At 51.4% G+C, this 15,659-nt stretch overlaps 2 protein-coding genes across 2 annotated transcripts; both read left to right on the forward strand.

Moving 5' to 3' along the window:
• Positions 1-499: 499 nt before the first annotated feature.
• Positions 500-8,958, forward strand: L3040_003840 (uncharacterized protein; the record flags this gene model as incomplete). Its single annotated transcript, XM_066156558.1, has 11 exons — positions 500-632; positions 712-1,044; positions 1,123-1,526; positions 1,611-1,706; positions 1,835-1,945; positions 2,083-2,280; positions 2,339-3,072; positions 3,131-5,435; positions 5,492-6,771; positions 6,838-7,175; positions 7,277-8,958. 11 exons carry the CDS (start codon positions 500-502, stop codon positions 8,956-8,958), a joined length of 7,614 nt encoding a protein of 2,537 aa, XP_066012139.1.
• Positions 8,959-10,593: 1,635 nt separating this feature from the next.
• Positions 10,594-12,270, forward strand: L3040_003841 (uncharacterized protein; the record flags this gene model as incomplete). The annotated part of the gene is made up of 2 exons (XM_007294550.1): positions 10,594-11,052; positions 11,152-12,270. 2 exons carry the CDS (start codon positions 10,594-10,596, stop codon positions 12,268-12,270), a joined length of 1,578 nt encoding a protein of 525 aa, XP_007294612.1.
• Positions 12,271-15,659: the final 3,389 nt, after the last annotated feature.

A 15,659-nucleotide genomic window follows, 5' to 3' on the forward strand; every position in this document is an offset into this window, starting at 1 on the left:
GAAGAGATAAGCATGCGTCGCCTGAACTGTTCCGGCTATCTGTTGAGAGGTTATGTTCCAGAAAAAGTTGCCCTTCGGCGGACTGTACGAAGAGCGAGAAACATGTATGTCAGAAAATGACTAATCGGAATGCACAGAAACTATCTTGTGGTCGTCGGAAACGTTGCAAAGAAGGCAGGAGCGATGATAGTCTGCTTGCGATAGATGGACCTGGCGTTGAAGTGATCAAAGGCAATTGTTTGGCCCGCAGTTGTTGATAGGAAACGAAACCCCGCTAGGAGAAGCCTCATTCCACCGAATGCAATCATGTCTATATGTGCCTGTTTAAGAGCCAGGATAGGAAGCTTACATTGCTTAAATACGACTGCATTCAGTTCAAAAGTCCAATGTGCCTCCCTACTTTCCCAATTCCCCATTCCCATACTTCCTCGAGGAAACCATCATTCAGAGTCACATCTGCTTCAAGCAGCTTCGAGCATGACCATCAAAGTGTTTCATCATGCACCCATCTGAGAACGGTTCATCGGTCAAGATGGAGGACGATGCGATAGCTGTGATCGGGCTCTCGTGCCGCTTTCCTGGCGACGCGACCACGCCACAGACTTTCTGGGATATGTTACGCGAAGGCCGGTGTAAGCGAATGTTTACTTTTGCCCCCGAAATTCTAGATGAAAACATCGTGAAAAAAAAATCGCTCACAAAATTATACAGCGAGCGCATCGAAGGTGCCAGCAACAAGATGGAATGCCGAAGGCTGGCATCACGACGTCAAGGGGAGGAGAAACACCGTGATCGCCCCGCAAGGTTACTTTCTGTCTTCAGATATCACAGCCTTCGATGCAGAGTTCTTTCACATTAACCAAGCAGAGGCGGTCGCCATGGACCCGCAGCAGCGCATCATGCTCGAAGTCACGTACGAGACCTTTGAAAATGCCGGTCTCAAGATTGAAGACATATCCGGAAGCCAGACAGCATGCTACGTGGGCGCCTTCACGAGTGACTGGAGAGAGATGCAATTCCGCGACCTTGACAGCGCACCGACTCGTAAGTGGAAAAAACAAAACAAACCAAAATCGCGAACCCGCGATTCAGCTAAATCAAGAGCCTAACTTGTGTATGCAGTGGCCGTCACTGGTTCTGGAATCGAACTGCTGGCCAACAGGACTTCCTGGTTTTACGACCTGCGAGGCCCCAGTGTGACCGTTTCAACTGCGTGCTCGGCTAGTATGGTGAGCATCCATCTGGCATGCCAAAGTCTCCGAACTGGCGAGGCTACCATGGCACTGGCCGGGGGAGCCAACCTGTTCCTCTCCCCAGAAGTCTTCGCGCTGCTCTCCAACCAGAACTTCTTGTCGCCCGACGGAATGTGCCACAGCTTCGATGCTAGCGGCAACGGCTATGCTCGCGGAGAAGGCGTTTCTTCCGTTTTGTTGAAGCGCGCGAAGGATGCCATTCGCGATGGCGACACGATCAGGGCAATCATCCGGGGGAGTGGATCAAACCAGGACGGAAAGACGCCCACGATGGTAAGTGAATCGACCAGATTACACTTGTGTCGAAAACAGGAATATTGCGAACGAACATTGGATGGCTGACCGATCGAGTTATAGACGATGCCCAATGGAGCTGCGCAAGCCGATTTGATCCGTGCCACTTACACATCCGCCGGCCTTGACCCTAGCCAGACGAACTACTGTGAGGCGCATGTGAGTCGTTATTCTCCGTATATTGATTATCTGCATGCATACGCCTAGATATGCAGCTGCGAACGTTCCCGCCGCCAGCCTACCTGTGCATTGTCCTGAACCTTGGCTAATTGATTGTGGCGCTCCAGGGAACCGGCACAGCAGCAGGGGACCCTGCCGAGCTTTTCGGTCTTGCATCAACATTGTGCGAGAATCGGGATCCCGCTAAGCCCCTATATGTCGGCTCAGTCAAAACGAATGTAAGTCGTGAAATGTCTCGCTCTTTTGTGATAGATGCAGTTGCCTTGGGCCGATCCTTGCCTGTTGAGGCATCATAAAGTGCCCAAGTGGGGTGTTGAATCTTCCCATTGTTGCAGAAGAGGCTGACGATCTGCAGATTGGACACCTGGAATCTGTCGCCGGCATCGCAGGCGTTGTCAAAGCCATCCTTGCCCTCGAAGCCGGGGTCATTCCCCCCAGTCTGAATTTCGACACACCTAATCCCAAGATTCTCTTCAAAGATTGGAACATCACGATTCCTACCACAGCCGTTCAATGGCCATATCCTGGCCCGCGCCGAGCCAGTGTCAACTCGGTAAGCCAAATAATGACCTCCTATCTACCTTGATGAACTTCTCTCATCGGTGATCTAGTTCGGATATGGGGGCGCCAACGCCCACGTGATCCTAGAAGATGCTTACCACTACCTTGCAGAGAGAAATCTGCTGCAGCAAGGGCATCATCGTACCCGGCTTCCAGCTTTTACCAATGGCTACCATACCAATGGTGGGAAGACGAACGGACTGATCGTGACCAATGGCAACACCAATGGGAGGACCAATGGAGTTGGCAAGAAGATCAATCGGCACGTGTTCGCCCTCAGCACTACTGACGAAGAAGGCATCAGCCGAATGAGTGCAGACTTAGCAGGCTATTTGGAGACGCACAAGGGGGCCGCTATCCTGCCAGATCTCGCCCACACCTTGAACCGCCGGTCTCGCTTCCCGTGGAAGTCGTTCTATACGGCTTCGTCGGCGACGGAACTCCAAGATGCTCTCGCAAAGAACAGTGGATCCTCTCATGTCTCCACCAAAGTACCAAAACTAGGGTTTGTCTTTACCGGGCAGGGAGCGCAATGGGCTCGAATGGGCGCTGAATTGAGCCAGTTCGACATCTGCCGCAAGAGTTTCGAGGAAGCGGATGCGTATCTTCGTGATACTCTGTCATGCCCTTGGTCTGTGATCGAAGAACTTGCGAAAGAAGAAGCGAGCAGCAACGTCAACCAGCCCTTTTACAGTCAGCCCCTCTGTACTGTGGTTCAGGTTGCTATCGTCGACCTGCTCGCTTTGTGGAACGTCAAACCTGTTGCTGTTGTAGGCCACTCTAGGTAAGCGCAACCATCTCCATCCCAGAATATATAGCTCTAGCTGACTGTTTGCGTGTAGTGGTGAGATTGCAGCAGCCTACTGTCTCGGTGCGCTCAGCAAGCAAGATGCTTGGAAGGCCGCTTACTTCCGTGGCTATCTTTGCTCGCAGCAACAACTCTCAGGAAAGAAGCACGGAACCATGATGGCGGTAGGTACCTCCAGAGAGAAAGCTCGAGAGTTCACGCAGAAAGCGACCACCGGTACATGCCTTGTAGCTTGCGTGAACTCCCCCACTAGCGTCACTGTATCCGGCGATAGCCAAGCTGTCGAGGAAGTGCGACAGCTTTTGCAGAAAGAGGGCATCTTCGCTCGCCCCCTCAAGGTCCAGGCGGCATACCACTCCCACCACATGGCTCCTTTGGCTGGACCCTACCTGGATGCACTCGGTGACATGGAAACGCTTCCTGGCCATCCCGGAAGGACCATGTACTCGAGTGTCACTGGCGAATACATCGAACCCGATGAGCTTGGCCCAACCAACTGGGTGCGAAACCTCATTTCGCCAGTCCTGTTCTCGGATGCCGTTGCGGAGATGACGAAAGCTGGCGATGCCGATCTCTTCGTCGAAATCGGACCGCATCCGGCATTGAAAGGTCCAGTACGTCAGCAAGCTGGCAATAAGACAGAGTACTTGGGAACGTTGATGCGGGGCGTCGACTCGGTAGAGTCACTTTTCGAATTCGCAGGGAACGCTTTCATCCACGGCGTGCCAATCAACTTGTCAAAAGTCAACAACGGAGAGGGTAAACTAATCAGCGATCTCCCGTCATACCCCTGGAACCACACCCGGAAGTTCTGGAGCGAGTCTCGCATCTCCAAGACCAACAGACTTCGCAAAGCGCCGCGCGGAAGTCTTCTTGGGGCTCCTTACGCTCCAATGACCCGCGATGGCCAGCTGTGGAGAGGCTTCGTCAGGATTTCCGAGGAGCCATGGATTCGCGATCACAACATCCAGGGCTCTATCTTGTACCCGGCAGCGGGATTTTTATCCATGGCAATCGAGGCTGCTCGACAAGCTGATTTTGATCAGGAGCACCAGAAGTCCGTGAGCGCCTACCTGCTGCGAGATGTACAGATCGATAGCGCTCTTGTCTTGACGGAGACCGCAGACGCTGAGTGCATTATTGAGCTGCGCCCTAGCGAGCCCGGAGGCGCATGGCAGAGGTTTTCTATCTCCACATCTCAGGATGGTGGAAATCTCCAAGAGCATTGTTCCGGTCTCCTCCTGCTCGAATACGAAGCACCCAAGGGCTCCAGTGCTGCATTCGAGAAGGCACTCGACGACGAGGGTCGAATTGTATCATACCATAGTGCCGAAGGCGTCACCAAACACACCATAGATCAGGAGAAGTTCTACGAGGACCTCGCATCCATCGGAATGACTTATGGTCCAGCTTTCCGAAATGTACACGCCGTTCGCGTTGGCGATTGGACAAGTTGTTGCACTTTGACCATTCCGAGCAGTCAAGTTATCAACTCGCCGCAGGTGTCAGCTTTTGAGAGACCCCATATTATCCACCCCACTGTTCTCGACGCGATGCTCCATGCTGCTTTTGCCGCATCCATGGGAGCCGGTGTCAACGAGGCGGCAGTACCCAGCTCTATTCGAGAACTGGTCATCACTGCCGATATGCCATTCGGTGGCGGCGCGGTCCTCCAAGGCTCGGCAACGACCAAACGCCACGGCTATAGTGCCTTCATGTCCGATGTTGATTTTCTGGATGCATCCTGCACAAAGCCTATTGCTAAGATTGTGGGACTTCGGTGTGTCAAGGTGGCATCGTTGCCATCAGGGCAAAGCGCATCGGCAAGTTCAAAATCGCTATGCAGTCAACTCAGCTGGACACCCGTGCTCTCTCTCGCACCCCAGTTGCTGCAGCACTTGCCCAGTGCTATTCGACCTCTCAGCAAGATGACCCCTGATCGTAAAGGGGTGGAGAACGAGAAAGCTCTCGAGGGATTGGTTTCCCACGGCGTGCGACGGGCGCTCCAGAATGTCAAATTCTCAGAGGTGACCTCCGACAAACTGCGCGAAGTTTACAGTTGGTTGGAGCAGAGGATGGACGTTGCCGCAACGCCGTCAACAAAGGAGCGAGCCGGCTTTTTGGACGGCGGCCTCGTACCAGAGACCGATATTGAGCAATATCTGTGCGCAATCGAGGACTTGGAGGGCCAGGTGAGTTTCAACCGCGCCGATTTGCAGCATTTCCTGCCGAGGCTGGAGAACATACTGCGTGGAGAGCCATACGTTCCGCATGAGGGTCCGGGGGAGCATCCTCCAGTCTTGATCGGCGCAGACGAAGCCATTTTTACGGCTATTGAGGTAAGAGATAGAGTATCCTGCCTGCTTATTCCGGAACATACTCTAACTGTAAGTAGACTTTGAAAGCGTTCGCATTATGGCGGCCCGGAAGCGACGTCTTATTGATAGATTCCGGATACGATGGCGTGACAGAACGAGCACTGAGCAATATACGTTCCGTCACTGGGTCAGCGCTGCTTGATACTGTGGCGATAACATTCGCCTCCAACCGGCCCAGTGCCTTGGCCAACGCCGAAGAGGCGTTTCCCAATGTCTCCTCGGTCCTCTTTGGACTCGACAAGGACTTGGCTTCGCAAACATTGAAAGAGTCTTCCTTCGACGCTGTCTTTATCAGCGGCGGTCTCACATACTCTCAGGAAGATCTCAGCACAGTTCTCGGAAAGCTGAAAAGCCTCTTGCGACCATCTGGCTGCCTTTACACCGTCGAGTTGACCAACCCCAGCATTTCCAGACTGCCGTCGCTCTTGGGATTTCAGAACCTCTGGACGAAGTCCAAAGGGCCTTCGCCATTCGATGTTTTCCCACGAGAAGCTTGGGAGTCCGCACTGACCGAGAATGGCTTTCGATTAGATTTTGCTTTCCCAGAGCAAGACAGCCACACGCCGGAGACAACACTCTTTGCGGCCTCGATTCCATCCGACATGGCTCCTTCTGGGATTGACAAAGTCATCATACTGCAACCAGTAGCACCTTCGGAGCGAGTCCAAGCACTGGCAAAGGGAATCACTGAGGCACTTGAGGGCCTCTCGGTCGTGGTCAAATCCGAGACGTGGGGCGATGCCAGCCCTGCTATAACTGGCGGCAATTTTGTATCGCTGCTAGAAGTTGATAACGACATGATCGTCAATCTATCTTCGAGTAGTTTCTCCAAGCTCCAGGAAATGATTCTCAATGCATCCAGTGTCTTGTGGGTGACGGGATCCATCCGACCAGAGCATGAACTCGTCACCGGACTGGCGCGCGCGATCAAGAATGAAGTCGCGAGTGTCGAATTCCGCGTGCTGCATACGGACGATACCAATTCTGATGGGGTGGTATCTTCAACTATCGCCAAGCTTGCAGTGGCTGGAACAGGGGAGGACGAGTATCTTCTCCGTGGCAACGCTCTTCACACCAACCGCATCATGGAGGATACGACCCTGAACAAGCAAGTAGGTGAAATGCTGGATCACAAGACCGCGGAAGAGATAGTTCTGGGCGAGTCTCGACTCCCCCTCCTCCTCTCTATCGCACAGCCAGGCCTACTCGATTCCTTGTGCTTCACGGAAGACAAGAGCGCCGTACTTCCACTTGGACTTGACGAAGTAGAGATTGACGTGAAGGCCACTGGGCTCAAGTAAGTCGAGTCTCTGATGCCATATTGCCTATTGCCCGATCCCTTTGAGCTGACTCGATCAAACAGTTTCCGTGATGTGATGGTGTGCCTGGGACAGATCCCCGATAATCTTCTTGGCTTTGAGGCGAGTGGACTCGTTCGCAGAGTCGGCTCGGGCGTCACCCGATTCAAGCCCGGAGATGCCGTGTGCGTGCTCGGTCATGGTGCTCACAGGACCTTGTTCCGCAGCAAGGATCTCTTCTGCCAACACATGCCTCTAAACATGTCGTTTGATGAAGCAGCGGGATTGCCCTTGGTGCACGCCACCGCATACCATGCACTTGTCAATGTTGCTCGACTCAACAAGGGTCAGTCGGTGTTGATCCACGCCGCCGCTGGTGGCGTTGGACAAGCTGCGGTTCAACGTACGTACTTGGGGCTTCCCATTTTTCCCATTTCAGATTGTCATACTTTACTCTCGAGGTTTTCTTGATAGGGCCGTTACTGACTTCACGGTCTTCAACAGTTGCTCAGCACCTCGGTCTCGAAGTCTATGGCACCGTTGGCTCTCCGGAGAAGAAGAAGCTTCTTCAAGACCTGTACGGTGTTGACGAAAGTCATTTGTTTCATTCTAGGGACACTTCGTTTGCCAAGGGTATCATGCGGGCGACCAACCAGCGCGGTGTCGATTGCGTTCTCAACTCCTTGTCGGGAGAGGCTCTCCGTGCTTCGTGGAACTGTATCGCACCTTTCGGAAGCTTCGTCGAGATTGGTATCAAGGATATCCTAGCGAACAGCGCATTGGAGATGCGTCCCTTTATCCAAGATGCCAGCTTCTCATTCCTCAATCTCGAGCACGTTCAGCGTCGGCGCCCAGAGTTGATGGGAGAGATTCTGGAGAAATCCTTCACCCTCCTTCGCGAGGGTCTGACGAGAGGGGTCCAGCCACAGAATGCGTATCCCGTCTCACGTGTCGAGGACGCCTTCCGTCTCATGGCTTCCGGCAAGCATCAAGGCAAGATCACCATTTCGTACAACTCTGATGCCAAGATTCCTGTGGAGCTGGATCCTGCAGCTGCCATCGACCTCTCCAGGGGCACTTACGTTCTGGTTGGTGGACTTGGTGGCTTGGGAAGGAGTCTGGCAAGGCTTCTGGTCGAATGCGGTGCCCGAAGCATATCCTTCATCTCGCGATCTGGCTCGTTGACCGAGCCGCCTGCCGTCGCGTCCCTTGTCGAAGAGCTAGAAGGAATCTCGGTCAGTGTGACGCATTACAAGTGCGACATTTCAAGCGAGGATGCCCTGCGATCGACTCTGGACAGGTGCGGAAGCGAGAACCCTCCCATCGCAGGTGTCATCCAGTGCGCCATGGTTCTCCGCGATTGCCTCTTCTCCACAATGAGTCACCGCCAGTGGATCGAATCTCTGGCGCCGAAGGTCGAAGGAACGCGCAATCTCGCCAAGACCATGCCTCCAAACCTGGACTTCTTCATCCTCCTGTCGAGTTTCTCCGGCATTTTCGGGAACATGGGCCAGAGTAACTACGCCGCCGGTTGCACGTTCCAAGACGCCACGGCTCATACGATGCACTCGCTCGGCCACAACGCCGTGTCGATCGACCTGGGCATCATGCGGGATGTCGGTGTCCTGGCCGAGCAGGGAGCCAAGGGTCACCATCTCCGAGACTGGGAGGAGCCGTTCGGCATCCGCGAAGACGAGTTCCACGCCCTCATCAAGACGGTCATCAGCGGCGTGTCCAAAGACCGCAAGACCTTCCCCACGCAAATTGTGACTGGGCTGGCGACAGGCGGAGCCGTCGCGAAAGCAGGCATCGCCGAGCCCTTCTACTTCAGTACGCCCAAGTTCCTGCCCATGAGCTTTGCGGGCAAGGGTGCTGCTGGAGCCGACCAGACGGTATCGGTTCTTGAGGAACTGGCTCGTGCCGAGACATTCGAGGCGAGAGTCGTCGTGATTGAAGGAGCGGTGGTCGGCAAGGTGGCGACCATCGTCAGTACGGCGGCCAGCAATATCGACATCTCGAAGCCCCTCTACGACTACGGCGTGGACTCTCTGGTTGCTCTCGAACTCTCGAACTGGTGTCTGAAAGAGATTGGAGTTTCTGTTTCCACGTTTGACCTGCTGAAGTCGGCACCCATCTCGGCTCTCTGCGAAGAGATTGCGAGGAGGATTCAGGGAGAGGCCAAGTAGTCGGTCAGGTTGCACGTAGTACCGTAATGCTTGCTTGCAGGTTTGTTTGCCATTCTGCTCTCTTCCCGTAGATCTATCTGGGTGGTGTCGTATTCTGCTGGGTTTTGTTGTTCGCGTTCTAGATACTAGGAGAATCTTTTGCTAGATTTAGAATGTCAATATTGATCAGATTAGAAATGGCTTTGGTGGGGTTGAGGGATGTCCATGTCACTGCCAACAGTGTGAGAGGTCGTCATCGTTTTTGAGTCTTGGCCCGATTATAAATCAAGGCACGTGCACCTCCCACTACTCTTCTCCCTACTTTTCTTGGGTGCCCTAATCGTCGGCTAGCTTAGGTGGGCCTCCTTGCATCCTTTCAGTTAAGCGACAATTAAGTGAGTTTGTTTTCTCATGCTTTCTCGATCTCTATGGCTGTTCTCCAATCCGAAGCTCGACTCTGGGCATAAACGAATTACCAAGGGGTTGAAGCCATCCAACGAGCCAGATATCCTCTTTGCAAAGCTCCTGGCATAAATGGCCTGATATATTACAGCCTTCGTTTACGCAGTCAGTCAGTCAGCCATGCCAGCCAGCCACCACCCACAGCCCCTTTCACCCTCTCACTCAGCAAGCCAGTTTTTCACTTAGCGGACTAATCTTCTCCTCGGTCTGGAAATCAGCGATTTTTCTGCGCTCGTCTGATGTTTTTGCATCGATCTTGTCTAACTGTCTCTTGACCACCAGTTACGGGGCTCCAGAAAGAAAGGCTTTGGCGAGTTCTAGAGCTTAAATTGACGGAGCCAAAGCTGGAGCTGGAGCTGGAGCTGGTCATGTCAGATCACGACTTCCTTGCAAATTTTCTATTCAATTACTTCACTTCATATTCGCTTATGTATTTACAAGTGTCCGCAACTCTCGAGCTTATCTGAGAGCAAGAAAAAATTTCTCTCTAAGGCCGCTCGTGTAACAGCATATCTGCAGCCACAGCAAGTGAGCAAGCAAGCAACTATCAGGCACGCCTCCCCTCGAAGTCTCGCAGCGGTAAGCAACGTCTCGCTGCAGATAATCGGTGATCACTCCCCCCATTGCCCACGCCTCAAGCATCGTATAGGACTTGAATCATGCGAGATCAAGCCCCCTCAACATTTACCTGTCATCAAGCCCTTGCATCTTCGTACTTGGTGAGAATGAATCTCACGCCAAAGAGGTGTTATGACCCGTCGTCGCAGTATCGTTGGTGGCTCCAGTACGGCCCGATTGCGTTCACGATAGCTTCACGTCGGCTTCACCGACGTCGAACGTACGTTATCAGCATACTGTGTTCCTCTCTGACTTCAGCTGGGACGTGTGATGTTCCCCCCTCGCTAAGCTCAACATGTTCCGTCGTCGCCGAAATGCAGAATGGGCTGAGCAGCAGCCATGTTGGGTACAGATAAGATAGATATATAAACCTCCCAGGAACCTTCTGTGTCCTGTTTTTGTCTGGCATTCAGATCATCCATACAGTCTTCTTTTTCAACAACTGCCTAGCTTGCTGCCACTTCTTCAAACTCGAATCAGTACTCTTAGATTTTATCTTTTTTTTTTCTACTTTACACACAGCGTCAACCCTCTTTTGGTTCTCCATCGGTCTGAGAATTCGTCTATCCAGCAATCATGAGTGACTATCCTCAAGACGAGTACTCCGAGGAGCAATCCTACGAGGATCAGAGCTACGAGCAAGATCCAGAGCTGGCAGCGACCGAAGAAATTATTGGAGAAGAAGGGCATGAGGAGGAGGCTGAGGAAGAAGCAGTTGAGGAAGAGCCCACTGAGGAAGAGTCTGTCGAGGAAGAAGCAGTTGAGGAGGAGCCCACTGAGGAAGAGTCTGTTGAGGAAGAAGCAGTTGAGGAGGAGCTGCAAGAAGAGGAATCTTCCGACGAGCAGCCCGTCGAGGAGGAGTTGCAAGAAGAGGAGGCTCCCGAGGAAGAGCCCGCCGCCGAAGAAGTCTACGACGGCGAGACCCTTGAGGCCCCTGCCGAGAACAGCGGCGACGAGGATCGCTCTCTCGACGCCGAGGGCTTTGAGATCACGCTCGAGAACCGTACCAACGTCGAGCAGGTCTTCTGCTACGTAGTATGTCTACCCCGCCACCCCCAGCACTCCGCAAAGCGGCCCTGCTGAGCCTTGAATCGTTGAATATTCTCAAAAATAGGTCGCTAACATCATCTCAAGACAGGACAAGCCCTTGATAACGGCAACAGAGTCTGCTTCGTTAAAGCTGATAGAAGGACTACCTACTTCCCTGAGAACATCACCGAAGTCGGTTCCGAAGTCCCAGAGGACTGTGCCATCAGACTTGGTGCCCCGGGCGAAACTATCGCCGTGACCATCCCCCACATCGCAGGAGGCCGGATCTGGTTCTCCCTCGACCAGAAACTAACCTTCTATCTCAACCCTGGCGGGAACGGGCCGGCCATTGCCGAGCCGTCCGTCACCAACAAGACCGACCCCAACATCGACATCCGATGGGGCTTCTGCGAGTTCACGTACAACCGAGATCAGATCTACGCCAACATCAGCTACGTCGATTTTGTCAGCTTGCCCATCTCCATGCGCCTCGAGACGACCAGCGGCGACGTACAGTCGGTCGAGGGACTCTACCAAGACGGCCTCGATTCCGTCGTGGCAGGGCTCCGCGCCATGGACAGCGACTACGCTGCCGACTGGCAATCGCTCATCTACCCCGGCGACGGCACGCCCCTGCGCGTTCTCAGCCCGAACAACGCGCACGTCTGGTCCGGCGGCAAGGCCTTCGCCGGCTACTACGAGCCGTACGTGCACGCGGTCTGGGCCCGCTACCGCAACGAGGCCCTCCTCGTCGACACGCAGGCCAGCTACGGCACCCTGGAAGGCCGCTGCGACGACGCCGACGATGGGGACACCCTCGTCTTTGGCCGCCACGGCCGCTTCGCCCGGCCCAGCACCGGCGACGTCTTCAGCTGCAGTACCGGCCCCTTCCGCGATAACCAGGGCGCCATGGGTCCGCTCACGGCGCGCATCAGCGCCGCCCTCAACCGCTCCACGCTGTTGCGCAATCCTGCGCAGCCGACGGCGGAGACGGTTGCGAGTTTCTACGCCCACGACGTCACGAACCACTATGCGCGGTTGGTGCACGCGGCGAATCCGGACGGGAGGGGCTACGCTTTTCCGTACGACGACGTGCCGGCGCCGGGGGATGTTGATCAGTCGGGCTTCGTGACGGGCCAGCCTCGGGCTTTCCACGTCTGCATCGGCTCGGTGGTTCGTCGATCTGACTCTGAAGCTGTGGCCGAGGAGGGAGGGCTGGAGTAGATGTGAGGTGGAAGTGGAGGTGGAGATGGAGATGGAGATGGAGATGGAGGTGGAGTGGGAGTGGGAGTGGGAGTGGAAGCATCAGACTCGACGCCGTGGACGTCTCTCTCACATCTTGTCATCACCATCACCATCACCATCACCATCCCCCCCTTTCCTTTGTTTTTTTCTCTCTCGTACTGCTTTCTCCAAGGCCCACGTAGTCCCCCACGTCCTTTTCGCAGCTGCGTCGTAGTAAACCGCCTTGAAATTAGTCACAGTGAATTTTTAAATCTTATTTTCAATCTCATTATCAATATAAATCCTAATAAACTACCTAATCATTATAAATACCAATCTCCTCTCTTTCCCTCCTCCCCTGCCTATCCTGCATATCTGTACATATACAGCACGTAGTACGTAGTACATACGCATATAAACCTTTGCTAATTAAATTATCTCACATCTCATCTTCCGTTGTACATGTGTGGTACCGGTATTATATCATTTTATGTAATCATCTATTTCTATTTCCACATCTTGACGCTCCTCCTTTTCTTCCCCCCTACCTACCTTCTCCCCCTTTCCCTTCTTATAATTACTTAATTCCCTTGTCTCATTCCCTCAATTCTCTTACTTAATTCTATTACTAATTCTCATATCTGATTCTCTTAATTTTCTTATTCACTGCTTGCTTATCGACTCACTCACTCACTACACTCATACGTAGTAAATAGATCAATTTAGAATTCACAATTCATACTACGTAATTCTAATTTCAAAATTCCACAACCCCGAAGAAAGCTTAAAGAAATTCAAAGTTCCATGATCCGAAACTCAAAATCCTAAATTCGCAATTTCAACTTCTAGTTTCTGAATCCTAAATTTATGATTTACGTAGTAAAATCCACAGAAGTCGAAAGAAATTCGGAATTCGCCATCTAATATCCAAAATTCTAAATTCTAAATTTAAGAATCAAAATTCAAATTCAAAATTCGCAATCCAAAATCCGAATTCAAAACCCAGAAACCCCTCAACCTCTAAATTCAAAATTCTAAAATTGTAAATCCTAAAATGAAGGAGAAAAAAAAAAGGCTTCTCACTTCTCGCTTCTTAAATCCCGCCACAGCCGAAATCATAGAAAAGTCCCTAAGCAGAGGTATTGCTTACTACGCATAAATACATACATAAATACATACATAAATACATACATAAATACATACATAAATACATACATAAATATATACATAAATACATATCAATTATACAAGCACAAAAAGCATACACAAGAAATATTCATCTCTCTCATCAAATCCCCTCCTCCCCTCCTTGTGTTAAAAACCCCCTTCCTAAATCCAAACCCCAAACCCTCTAAAAGAGTAAAACTCCAAACCCTTAAACCCCTAAATTTTCAAATTTTCAAATCTCGAAATCTCGGAACGCGAAATCTCGAGATCTGAGAAGAAAGAAGAAAAGAAAATCTAAGGCGATAGACAATACAGATACAGATACAGATACAGATAAACACAAACACAATAGAAGACAATAAAAGACAAGAACAACCAAAAAAAAAAAAAAAAAAAAAAAAAAAAAAAAAAAAAAAAAAAAAGGAAAAGCACAATCAACGTGACCACCAACCGATAAGACAAACCCCCCGTAAAAAAAGGGGGAAAAGGGGGCCGGGAAAAAGGGAGGAGAAAAGGAAAAAAAAAAGGGAAGAAAAAGACGGACCTATAGAAACCTCTTGATTCAATCTTCTTCATCTTACCCTCTTCTTGGTTTTTCCTCTTCCGTTCCTTTCGTTCCTTTCCCCCTTTTTTTATGTGTCTCTCTCGCTCGCTCGCTAGGCTGGCTTGGCTTTCGTCTTGTCCTCTGGTGGCTTATCCAACCTTATGCATTGTTTCCTTTCTGAGCTACTACGTACCTACTGTATCGTCTTCTTGATGCAAGCTTATCTTCTCTCTTTTAGCCTTTATTCTATCCCCTCTTTCTCTCTTTTACGACGTAGCTTTCATCCTATCCTTTCTCTTCCTACCCAACCTTATTCTTTCTCTCTTTTAGCTTTTCATTCTATCCTCTCTTTCTCTCTTTGACGACGTAGCTTTCATCTTGTCCTCTTCTTGGTTTTTCCTTTTCCGTTCCTTTCGTTCCTTTCCCCCTTTTTTCTTGTGTGTCTCTCTCTCTCTCTCGCTCGCTAGGCTGGGCTAGCTCGGCTTTCGTCTTGTCCTCTGGTGGCTTATCCAACCTAATGCATTGTTTCCTTTCTGAGCTATCATCTTCTCGATGCAAGCTTATCTTCTCTCTCTTCCTACGTACGACGTACGACGTAGCTCTCACCTTATCCTCTGTCCTTCAATCCCACTTTGACTTCTCTTTTACCTTTCATCCTATCCTCTCGCCTCCTCTCCAACCTTATTCTTTCTTTCTTTCTGAGCTGTGATCTGATCCAACCTTATCCTTTCTCTTTTGGCTTTCATCCTGTCCTTTTCTCTCTTTTAGCTTTCATCCTATCCTTCTCTCTCTTTGAGCTCTCGTTCCGCTGTCTCCTTTCTCATCCAACCTGATCCTCTCGCCTCTTATCCAACTTTATCCTTCTCTCTCTTTGAGCTCTCATTCCGCTGTCTCCTTTCTCATCCAACCTTATTCTCTCTCCTCTTATCCAACCTTATCCTTTCGCTCTCTTCTACTGTACTACTGTACGTCCTACGTAGCTTTCATCCTATCCCCTCCCCTCCAATCCAACCTTATCCTCTCTCTCTCCTTCAGCTTTCATCTCATTCTTCCTCTCTTTCCGAGCTCTGATCTCACCCAACCTCATGCCTCCTCTCTTTCTGAGCTCCGTATCATCCAACCCTATCCTTCCGCTCTCTTCTACTGTACTACTGTACGTACGTCCTACGTAGCTTTTCATCCTATCCTCTCGCCTCCCATCCAACTTTAACTTCTCTTTTAGCTCTCATTCTACCTACTGTATCCTCTCTTCTCCCATCTCTCCCCTCTTCCCATTCCCATACTCTCCCCTCCCCTCCTCCTCTCCCCTCTCTCCCCCCTCTCTCCCCCCTCCCTTTCAATCCCAACCCAAACACCCCTCGTAACAACTTCCCTCCCGCCCATCCATCCATCCATCCAAACACCCATCCAAACACTCACCCAAACACCCACCCACCCACCTAAAGATACACGAAACATCTCCCATCCCCATCCCCATCCAGCCGTCCCTTCCGGATCAACGGCTATATCTAAAACCACCGACGGACGACCGCGTAGGGAGGGACCGACCGTACGAGAGATATTTTTATACACGCATGTATGTATGTATCTATGTATGTATGTATGTATGTATGTATGTGTGTGTGTGTGTGTGTGTGTGTGTATTTATATCGATGCACATGTACCGGTAAGTATGTGT

This window comes from Drepanopeziza brunnea, assembly GCF_022702325.1.
Source record: "Drepanopeziza brunnea f. sp. 'multigermtubi' strain 214-2 chromosome Unknown ctg5, whole genome shotgun sequence".
NCBI lineage: Eukaryota > Fungi > Ascomycota > Leotiomycetes > Helotiales > Drepanopezizaceae > Drepanopeziza > Drepanopeziza brunnea.